Source organism: Erpetoichthys calabaricus, chromosome 4 (assembly GCF_900747795.2).
Source record: "Erpetoichthys calabaricus chromosome 4, fErpCal1.3, whole genome shotgun sequence".
Taxonomy (NCBI): Eukaryota; Metazoa; Chordata; class Cladistia; order Polypteriformes; family Polypteridae; genus Erpetoichthys; species Erpetoichthys calabaricus.
This window is the reverse complement of record NC_041397.2, coordinates 44064884-44077359: the sequence shown is the minus strand read 5'-3', so window position 1 is coordinate 44077359 and position 12476 is coordinate 44064884. Positions and strand designations below refer to the sequence as shown.

Below are 12476 nucleotides of genomic sequence, written 5' to 3'. Positions count from 1 at the left end.
GGATGGCTTCATAACAACTTGGTGCAGCAGTGGTTAAACGGACTAATGGATGTTTTATTACCTTGATTATATCATTATGAAAAATTTGTGTTATCCCAAGGGGCAATTTGGTATTGTTGGAGGTGAAGAAAATCCTTTTTAGTATATATACTTTTTTCTAAAATAATTAAATAAGAAGTCCATCCTCCATCATGGTGCAGCTCTTTACCCAGTCATCGTTTAACTTCTTTTCTACATGCCTGAACTACCTTAGCCTGTTTCACCTGCACACCAAGGCTTCCTCTTCATTCCTCAACATTTATCTTTTTCTCACTCCGCAGCAGCACTCATATCTCTGTTGTTACTAGTTTTGCTTTATGTTCCCTTTTCATAAGAAATCAATCATCTCCTACACAGAAAATAATTTGCAAAAAAAAAAAAAATTGTACACTCTAGTCATGTGGAACCAGTTAACACAGCTGGATTAAATAATTTAAACATTTTTTTGTTAGCATGTTTTAGCATGTAATAATTTTTTTCATTGGTTAAGATTTACATGTAACTTGGAAATTCCAACATCACGTCTGTTTGTTGAGGATACCAAACATGCATATATAGGCAGACATTATTAATAAAATAATGCATAACTCTGCTTAATTTCTCTGTCTTTTTTCATATAATTCATACTAGGGGGCTCCGCCCCCTGCTCGCTTCGCTCACCAACCCCTGCGTTTGGTTAATCCATCCATCATCCAACCCTCTATATCCTAACTACAGGGTCACTGGGGTCTACTGGAGCCAATCCCAGCCAACACAGGGCGCAAGGCAGGAAACAAACCCCGGGCAGGGTGCTAGCCAATCGCAGGGCTCGCACATACAGTACACACCAAGCACACACTAGGGACAATTTAGAATCGTCAATCCACTCAACCTGCATGTTTTTGGACTGTGGGAAGAAGCACCCAGAGAAAAGCCACACAGACACGGGGAGAACACGCACACTCCATGCAGGGAGGGCCAGGGAAGCGAACTCAGGTCTCCTAACTGCGAGGCAGCAGCGCTACCCACTGCACCACCATGCCGCTGTTTGGTTAATCGGATATACAATTTTAAAAGCTTTTTTTATTCTTTTGAATTGTTTCAGTTTCATTAGTTGCACTTTTTACTTAAAGGTTTATTAAAAACAATATATGGAATTACCTTTTCTTCAAGATCGCATTGAATTTTGAATCCGTTTTTGGAGATACATTGTGACAACGCAACGTATAATTGCCCGTGCGTGAATATTGTTTCTGTTTCCCTAATAAATAATCCGATGTTTTCTAATGGTTGTCCCTTGGGATTGGTTGTGAATTTCCCCTTGGGATTAATAAAGTATCTATCTATCTATCTATCTATCTATCTATCTATCTATCTATCTATCTATCTATCTATCTATCTATCTATCTATCTATCTATCTATCTATCTATCTTTGATTTGTTAATTGTCATAGCAAAAGCTATTCTCACGGTAAACTGTAAACATTTTAATCCGAATGGTATATCATGATCTCCTTTGGTGTGTAATGTTATTCACGGAATATATACATCACCTTACTTGTCGCCTGTTAAAATTTGCTTCGCTTCTCTGTTATCATAAATATACACCTGACCAGAATTGTGTATTCTTTGAAATTAAACTTGTCGTTGCTTTAACTGTTGTGGGACGATCTTGTTTTGTCCTGCTATTTTTTCAATTACACCTGGCTCTGATGATTAATCACCTTTTGTTTGCACTAATGAGATCTTTACTATCTTTTTTTTTTTGATACTGTAGTGACTGACGTAATAAAGTGTCACAAAAACAATCGCCGACTTCGTAACCCCAAACACAACTGTCTAGCACCCTCTCCGACCCCTCCTCCCCCGGGTCTCGCCTCCCCCTTACCACATCAATCAGTACCCCGCTATCAGTCTTCCGTGCTGTACTCCGCCCCCCTCAATCAGACCTATTAGTCACTTAAAACAAAAAAGGCTTTAACCTGCTGGCGAGCTGCCTCTTCTGCTTGTCGCATGTCATTGTTTTAAGAGCTGGGAGCACATTATGTGTGTCTGCCAAAAGCAATCCAACAACTGCTTAGTTAGAGGTCTGTGGACTTGTTTTAAATGATGGCTCACTGACTTATCTCACGTGATGTTGTAAAAACAATAATTGTCCTTTATTTCCAGCCCGGGCGTGGTTAAATCTTTCTTGCAGGACGAATAACGCTGCTCCCGTTTATGAAGTTCTAATCTTTTAATTCTGAGCCCTATTGGACGTGCTTTGTTTTCAATTCCACTTGTTCTGGGCTGATTATCACTTTCCTTATTTTCTAAATTTGCACCTAAGTTATTGTTTTTCTTTTTAGCATTTTTTTCTCTCCACCGCATTTGGGTCTCTTTTCTCCACGCTTTTCTTTCGTCTTCGTTTAGTCGTCGACATTTCATTTCTACCCTATTCATTTCATTTCTACCATATTGACCTTATACACTTTATATGCACTGAGAGCCACGGAGCTGTGTGTGCTGCGTGACTGCCTTTACACTACTGATTTTTTTTCTGCCCGTGGTCTTATCTTGTAAGTAGGGCGTGTCTTGCACCATGGCAAGTGTCTTTGGTCTCGCGGGTCTTTAAAATTGTCTTTCGAGAGGATCACGTATCATAGCCTTGCTTTTGCTTTGCTTTCCAGGATTTCCTTTTATAATAGAGAGATATGTTTGCAACATTCCGTCCACTGAATTCATACCTTTCATAAATCAGGAAATAAGAACAATTATATATTGATTTCAGGAGAATGAATGTTATAATAAAACAATAAAGTCAGTTTAATTGTAAAATAATCAGAAAGTCATTTTGTTAGAAAAATGGGGGCAAAACAGAGGAAAATATGTAAATGAAGTCAACTGTTATTTACAATCACTGAAGTACTTAAAAGAGTGTCAGGAAAGTGTTACTAAGGTAGCAATAACCAATTAATTAAAAAAAAAACTGACAAGGGAATATAAAGAAGGATATAAGACTGACCAGCTTCACCTTGCTGATCCACAGAAGATTACAGCATGAAGAAAAATGAGATCATCACAAAGTTAGTACAGTTACATTTACAGGACAAAATTGAATATTCAAAAGAGAAAAATGCACAGGTAACATTTATGTTATATTTATATATCATTTATATATTTTTAGAACTAATAATATTTAATATGTCATTAAAACACAAACATACAAGTCAATCCTAATAGAGCTTAAGGTTTTGTTTTAGACTAAGACAACTTGCTGCAGTGGTGGTTAAAGATGCCTGCGCCTTGGCTTGATATCCAGCCTGACCATTTATCTCTGCACAGTTTCTCCACCGTTTGAATGGGTTTTTCCAACATGCTCAAAATTTGCAGATTATGTTAACTGGCAACTCAAAAACTATCATGTTATGAGTGTGTGCCTTACTTTTCTCCTATGTCAGTTGCTGCTCGGGTTTGCTCTAGCAATACGAAGAAGGCTCACGAAAGAAACTCTTGGATACTTTAGTATCTTGATTATATTATGGTGAAATGTTATACCAAGGCACATTTAGCATTCTTAGAAGAGAAGAAAAACTTTCTTACTATGTGTATATACTAATTATGTAAGAAAACTATCTTGAAGTGAAAAGGTTCAATATGAAAAATAAATGATTTATTGCAAGTATTTTTTAAAATGATATTTTTACTTCTAATTATTACAGTAAAATAATAATGATTAAACATCCTTATATTTTTTTTCCTGTTAATAGTCAGTAAGAATCAATAGGGTCCATGAGCAGGAAGGTGGATACCATCTCAGTGGGCAGTAGCCTGGCACCTCTTTTGATACAGCTGGAACGTTATAAATCCTTGTAAAGGCAATGTCAGAAAACTGATGAAAGCACAGACATACTCACATTTTAAAACTGCCACATTAATAAAATAAACATTTTGCTGAAGATTAAAGTAAAACATTTTATATGTGCAGTTCACCAACAAGATTCTAAGATCACCTTTTCAATTTGAGAAAGATAAAAAACATCCATCCATCCATCCCGCTGAATCCGAACACAGGGTCACGGGAGGCAATCCCAGCCAACACAGGGCAGGAACCAATCCCGGGCAGGGTGCCAACCCACCACAGGACACACACAAACACCAAGCACACACTAGGGCCAATTTAGAATCGCCAATCCACCTAACCTGCATGTCTTTGGACTGTGGGAGGAAATCCACGCAGACATGGGGAGAACATGCAAACTCCACGCAGGGAGGACCCGGGAAGCGAACCCAGGTCCCCAGGTCTCCCAACTGCAAGGCAGCAGCGCTACCCACTGCGCCACCGTGCCGCCCTAAAAAGCATACACAGAACCTTTATTCTGTTTATGGTGACATTAAATCTACACATGTTCAAAGCAATTCTAAGCCAGTGTTACATTTGCATTTTTGAGAATTACCTAAATGTTGCTTGTTTAGTGTGCAAAATAAAATATTATTATTATTGTTAACATAAATCTAAGTACACTTTTGTTATGTATTATTAAGTTTTTTGAAATAACTGGTTAAACTGTTTAATTAATCTTTAGATTCTGAAATATCACTTTAGTATATTTCAATAAAAATAATAATTATACATTTTATTTTTAGGTGACTCTGGACATTCATGGAAAATATTTGTAGAATAATGATGCAAGATCTTCAAAAACACAACTTTTCTTACAATATTTTTATTTTCAGTGGATTTCCAGGATTTTTGGAAAAAAGACAGCTTCTTTTTATTCCTTTTTCACTTTTATTTATATTGGCAGTAGGTGCAAATTCTGTAATCATTCACATGATCAGAACCGAACATACCCTGCAGTCACCTATGTATATCTTAATAGGTACAATAGCAGTCATAGATTTAGTTATACCAATGACCTTTGCTCCAAAAATGCTGTTGGGTTTTTTATTTGATTGGAATGAAATTTCTCTTGTTGGCTGTCTTGTTCAGATGTTTTTTGTTCACTTGACAAGCTCATTTCAGTCAACTATACTTCTGGTAATGGCTTTGGATCGCTATGTTGCAATATGTAATCCACTGCGTTATAATGATTATATTAATAACTCTACTTTGATGAAGATGTTTGTAGCAGTTGTAATAAGAAATAGCATTTTCATTATTATCTTTACTGTCGCTGCAGGTTATTTAACATTCTGTATGTCAAATGTGATTGAGAATTGTTACTGTGATCACATGTCTTTAGTAAGTTTGGCTTGTGAGAACACTTTAAAAAACAACATCATGGGCTTAGTAGCTATCATTTTTTTAACGGTTGTGGACTTACTATTTATTTTCTTCTCCTATATTAACATTTTTCATGCAGTCCTCAGAACAGCCTCTGGAAAAGCAAGACAAAAAGCCATTCACACCTGTAGTACACATTTAATTGTTATCCTTATGAGTTACCTTTTAGCTTTGTGCTCATTCCTTGCATATCGGGTCAAAAATTCAATTTCAACAGATGCTCACATTCTAGTAAATGTGCTCTACTTAATATTACCCAGCTGCTTCAACCCAGTTATCTATGGTGTCAGAACAAAGGAAATTAGAGAATTAATTCTACAGAAAATTAAAGGAGGGAAAATGTCTTCTATTTCAACAATAGCCCAGGAAGTAACAACTGAAAAAAAATAATAAACTGTTTTGAATTACAAAAATATATTTTGTTTTTGAAAGTACTATATCTACATATTTTTTATGGTATGATAAATTAGAGAACATGTATTTATATAATTTGGCCAGTTTTGAAAAATTCACCATTTAAGTGTCCTGTATGATATTGTATAACTTTATTGGTCTATTTTCTGTAGTGTTTGTCTTGCAGACCCCATTAAACTGACTGGAAATAAGTCTATAGATGTAGTTATATTTTTCATTTTGTGTTATCTATTATTATGTTGTGAGCACTCAGATCAGTTTACATTAGTATGAAAATCTAAAATCTATAAACACATCTGAAAAATATTCTTTTGGTAATATGGGGATATTTCTGAAAAAGTGACAGTAAAATTAAATACCAAAATTGCAACTGGGAGAAGTGACTTCGAGAAATGGATGGATGGATAGATAGTCTTCCATTATTGTACCAAGCAAAATAAACAATTTTAATGTAAAAGCATTCCATATACTGCAGGAACAATTAAGGATTGATCAATTTTAGTGTTATAGTTAGTAGCTAATTAAAGAGAAAGCATGTGCACTAAAAGGTAAAAGAAATCAGTGATGTACTAATTTACTCAAAGAATGAGTATTGTTTAAAACGTTTAATTATTCTGCTACTGTAGAAATATTTATTTCAACAAAGGGTAAATATTTTGCTTGCTTCAGATGTTGTACCTTATTTATGAGGGCGGCACGGTGGCGCAGTGGTAGCGCTGCTGCCTTGCAGTTAGGAGACCTGGGTTTGCCTCCCGGGTCCTCCCTGCATGGAGTTTGCATGTTCTCCCCGTGTCTGCGTGGGTTTCCTCTGGGTGCTCCGTTTTCCTCCCACAGTCCAAAGACATGCAGGTTAGGTGCATTGGCGATCCTAAATTGTCCCTAGTATGGGCTTGGTGTGTGTGTGTGTTCCCTGCGGTGGGCTGGCGCCCTGCCCGGGGTGTGTTTCCTGCCTTGCACCCTGTGTTGGCTGGGATTGGCTCCAGTAGACCCCCGTGACCTTGTGTTAGGATATAGCGGGTTGGAAAATGACTGACTGACTGACTGAACTTATTTATATTCTAATTAAAGTAATTTCTTAAAGAAATGTTTCATTCCACTGTTGTAAATCAGCTAATTAATACTGACCAGGATGATGAACAAGTCTTATCAAATGTATTTTACAGCATGAACCTTTGATTTATAAATGAATGTTTTGAACAGTGTTACCATATAATGAATTACCATTGTTTTTCTGTTGTGTTTGTTTTGCTTGTGTTTGTAAATCTTGTTCTGTGTAAAAATATACGGAATGCATTACTATTAATATCTAAAGAGATATCAATTTTTATATTGTCTGAATTAAAAATGTATCTGATTTACGATTTTTGAACAAAAAACTAACAACAGCATTCGAATGTTTGTTAATAAGGTTTTACTCTAACACTCAAATAGTCTTGCAACAACAAAAAAACAGTTTGATCTTATTTCACTATTTTTATATCAAGTAAAATCCAAAAAAGTCATTCTCGACTACAGCACCTTACTCTGCATTCTGATTAGTATTTGAGAACAATTATTAAGGCCATTATACAGAAGTGTTACAGAACAATTTTTAAAAACAAAATTAAATGGAATATTGCACACAAAATTATTGTCCCACTGGAAGATCATCCATCCATCCATTAATTTTTGAAACTCATTTATGCAAATCTGGGAAAGTAGAGCCTATGAAAGTAAACAAAAAACTGAATGTACATGAATTTTACTGTGAGGTTATAGTATTTATGAAGATATGTTCTGTCAGTTTAGCCCTAAGTATAAAATGTAATAGTGATATATAATATACAGTATGTAACATATTACTTCTTGTATTTATTTATGCTGAAAGATAATGTTTCATGTAACATAACAAGCTTTAATACTCCAAGTTTTAAGAGATGTGCAACATAATTAGATGTATTTTGAGACAAAGCCTGTAAAAGCACTAAATGGCTTGAAAAAGATAAAGATAAGTTACAGTCATAAAACTAAATAAAACGTCCATCACATTTTTCTCTTAAGAGAATCAGTGTTTTATTTACAAAAAATGCAACACTTGGAAAGGCTATGCTTAAAAAAGTGAGAAAGCATCCACATTGGTACAATGTTCAAATGAACCAAAAAGATCTCAAGAGGGACCCAAAAACATGCCAACATAGCGAGTGTCATACTGACATGTTTTGGGGCTAAATTTATACTTTCTTCTGACAAAAAAAAAATTGCAAATCAAATAAGATATCATATTGTTTAAATAATTCTCCAAAACAGGAATGATAACAAGTCTTCACTTTTGTCACTGAAGTACAGAATATGTGCCGAGTGTTTACCTATCAGTCTAATAGAGGCACAGAGGATGCCATTGTCACTTTGCTTCATCTGTAACACCTTGGAGGTCATCTAGTTCATCTCTTTGGCTTTAAACACCACAAAGCCCCACCTTCTTAAAGATAGAGATATAAAAACTTTATTTTAGACATCACTTTGGTAGAGTGGCTTATTTACTTTTTTAACTGATAGAACTCAAAGAGTGAAAGTGAATAGGTTTCCTTACATAATTAATGCATACAAAAGTAAATATATTAAAAAATGTTTTCATTGCCTCTAACAATACCAAGTTGTTCCTTGAGATAACTAAAATATTTAATAATAATATAATCATACTAAAGCAGCCATTGGTCTATTTAACTATCGCTACACCAAGTTGTTTCAATCTGAAACAAATACAAAGTTAAGCTTTTTTTAAATGTATGTATTTCATTCATTTATTACTGATAAATATAATTAGTCATTTTAAAACCAATTACATATTTAATAACAGAACTGCAGCTGGTACGTGTTTAGTGTTTTAATTAAATTGATGTCCTGCAAATACCAAGTTCAGCTTCAATCTCTGGCTTTTTTTTTGCATTTTCCATTCTGTCGTGGTATGACAAACACACAAGACTGAACACACACACACACCTCTTCTGTTTGTGCAGATAACACAAAGTATTTTAAAAAGCACATCATTCAAACCATATTTCTTCTAAGACATATGTTTAAAAAATGATGACATGCAGTGTAATAGAACATCACACTTTTGTAAGGAAGAGTTTGTTCTTCTTTAAAATGTCAGTGTCTTTTTTAGAGTGTTGGTATTTACCAAGGCATGTGGTAGGCTTTTCAAAAGCTACAAAAACAAAACTGGGACACATTGACAAAACCTGGGCAGGCTGGTGGCTTTAATTATATAATGTACTAGCAAAATACCCACGCTTCGCAGCGGAGAAGTAGTGTGTTAAAGAGGTTATGTAAACATATATATACATATACATATATATACATATCTACATATACACATATCTACATATACATATATATATACACATATCAACATATATATACACATACATATACACACATACATAAACACACACATATACATATATACATACATACATAGTGCGTTGTAACACAGGCTGTGATTGTTACATGGGAGGGAGACGACAAATCACAGCTTCCCGCTTTCTAATCGGGCCTGTGATTGGTGCTTTGACGGATGCCCAGATCCCACAGTATGTCCCCTTAGGAGAGGCGTTAGGCAAGCGTAATTGAATAGCAGTGCTGCAAGTTTAGCTTTACACCTGTTTTTAAGGCTTCTTGACTGAAAGGGGCTTTCATGAAAAACTTAGGGCTTTGCTACAGGATACACCCTCCACAAGTTAAGGAAGTAAAAATAAAGGTATATATTTCTGTTTTATTTAAACCTTTTAAGTTTGTATGCAGGCAGTATGGTGGTGCAGTGAAAGGTGCCAGTTAGGAGGCCCGGGTTCGCTTCCCTGCGTGGAGTTTGAATGTTCTCCCCGTGTCTGTCTGGGTTTCCTCCGGGTACTCCAGTTTCCTCCCACAGTCCAAAGACATGCAGGTTAGGTGCATTGGCGATTCTAAATTGTCCCTGGTGTGTGGGTGTGTGTGGGTGTGTGCGCCCTGCGGTGGGCTGGCACCTTGCCCGGGGTTTGTTTCCTGCCTTGTGCCCTGTGTTGGCAGGGATTGGCTCATGTATTTAGGATATACTGGGTTGGATAATGGATGGATGGACATTGGTATGCATAGCCCCATTTGCCCGTTTTCGTTTTTTTTCATTCTTCAGTAATATTTCAGCAAACCCGGAGCTTGTCAGTTCAAATCCTGGTACTGACACCACTGTGTGACCCTGAGGAAGTCACTTCACCTGCCTGTGCTGCAAAAAACCAAAGTAATGTAACAAATTGTACCTTAGATGTTGCAAGTTGCTGGAATAAAGGCATAAGTCAAATAGATAAATATGTATTATACACATAGGAACTATTCATTTATTTTCAGTTAAGTCATCTGCAGCAAACCTTTATAAATGAGGGTTTCTCCGTGGCTGATGTTACCTCACTTGCTGGCCAACCATAAGCGTTACCTGGTAGGTAACCAGCCACTCACTTCACTCCCTTACGGGAATCGAACCTCGGACATCAGCGCTACAGGCGAAGCCCCTAAAATTGCGCCACGGCGTGTGGTTCGTTTATTTGACAACATGTAGATCGGGGTAATTACATTCACGGCATTCGTAGTCTGATTCACAATCTGATTGTATGGGTGGTTACCTACCAGGTAACGCTTATAGTTGGCCAACAAGTCAGCTCGAAGTGATCACTCAAGTGAAGGCAGCTTCACAAAAAAACAGATCCTTAACAAACTGTTATTAGTATATTTTCCCTCAATTTAAAAAGGTTTTCTTTTCTTCTTAATAAAAATTTAAAAGCGGTACTTCGCCAGTGCGAAGCGCGTGGATTTGACCGACTGACACATACAGACATATTCATGAGTGCAGGTACTTCGGAAAGAAGCACCGTGTAAACCTAAAGTTTAAATTAAGTTCATAGACCTACAAAAGGTTGCCATTCATTTCAGGCAAGATTGCTTTTCTTCTGTACAACTATACGTTGCATTCTCAAGAGTGTGCTTGCACGGCTTCAGATATAGATATATATATATATATATATATATATATATATATATATATATATGTATGTATGTCTGTATATAAATATGTAAGCTTATAAGTTCTGCCTTACTTCTCTTTAAGAAAGGAAGATGTAATGATACTTGATTTAAACGATTCCATGTCTTCCTGGGTTTGCGTAGCTTATTGTCAATATCTTTACACCTTTTTTTAAGACTTATTGACTGAAACGGGCTTTCACGAAAAAAGTTAGGGCTTTGCTACAGGATACACCCTCCACAAGTTAAGCAAGTAAAAATAAAATACATATTTCTGTTTTATTTAAACCTTTTAAGTTTGTATGCATAGCCCCATTTGGCTGTTTTATTTATTTTTTTCTTTCTTCAGTAATATTTAATCTCCTTAAAGAAAAAGAACATATCCATTTTACTTTTTTTGTTTCTCTTTAGTAATATTTTAGTGTAAAAGGATAACCAGTATTTAAACCTTTTATGTTACTTTATAAATTTATTTTACACAATGTTGAAAAATTAATAAGAAAGCTACATATTTTGGCAGCTGCTGCTTTAATTTTCAATGAAATGAAAGAACCTCTCCAAGAGAAAATGTCAATGAAGAAGAAACAGTTTGCACTATCTAAAAATAAGAAACCCTCATTTATAAAAGTTTGCTGCAGATGACTTAACTGAAAATAAATGAATAGTTCCTATGTGTATAATACATATTTATCTATTTGACTTATGCCTTTATTCCAGCAACTTGCAACATCTGAGGTACAATTTCTTACATTACTTTTCTTTTTTGCTGCACAGGCAGGTGAAGTGACTTCCTCAGGGTCACACAGTGGTGTCAGTACCAAGATTTGAACTGACAAGCTCCGGGTTTGCTGAAATATTACTGAAGAAAGAAAAAAAACGAAAACGGGCAAATGGGGCTATGCATACAGATGTCCATCCATCCATTATCCAACCCGCTATATCCTAAATACAGGAACCAATAAGTAGACATGTATATATACAGTATATATATATATATATATATATATATATATATATATATATATATATATATATATATATGTGAATGTATGTATGTATATATGTATGTCTATATTTATATCTATATATATATATATATATATATATATATATATGTAGATATGTAAATTTGTATATGTATCCACATGTATATGTGGATGTGTATATGTATATATATGTATATGTAGATATGTGTATATGTAGATATGTATATATATGTATATATGTTTATGTATATATATGGTTACATAACCTCTTTAACACACTACTTCTCCGCTGCGAAGCGCGGGTATTTTGCTATATGTATATATATATGTGTCTGTATGTGTATATATATATATATATATATATTTATATATATATTTATATATATATATATATATTTATTTATATATTTGTGTGTATGTATGTATGTGTGCATATGTCTGTGTATATATATGTTGATATATGTATATATATGTGGATGTCTATATGTATATATATATATATATGTATATATGTAGATCTGTGTATATGTAGATATGTATATAAGTATATATGTTTATGTATATATATGTTTACATAACCTCTTTAACACACTACTTCTCCGCTGCGAAGCGCGGGTATTTTGCTAGTTTTCCATAATCCTTAAATGAAGCAAATAAATTCAGTTATATATTCCATATCCTCACACTCTATCGGACATTGCATATTGTGTTTATTTCTCAATATATAAGTAATAATTCTAATGAAATAAAAACAAAGTATTCTG

General features: G+C 34.9%; 1 protein-coding gene across 1 annotated transcript; it reads left to right on the top strand.

The window, feature by feature from the left end:
• The first annotated feature begins 3055 nt into the window (after positions 1-3055).
• LOC114651067 (olfactory receptor 52K1-like) lies at positions 3056-5704 on the top strand. The gene is made up of 2 exons (XM_028801025.2): positions 3056-3141; positions 4645-5704. The coding sequence occupies exon 2, from the start codon at positions 4661-4663 to the stop codon at positions 5672-5674; it is 1014 nt and encodes a 337-aa protein (XP_028656858.2). The 5' UTR covers positions 3056-3141; positions 4645-4660; the 3' UTR covers positions 5675-5704.
• Positions 5705-12476: the final 6772 nt, after the last annotated feature.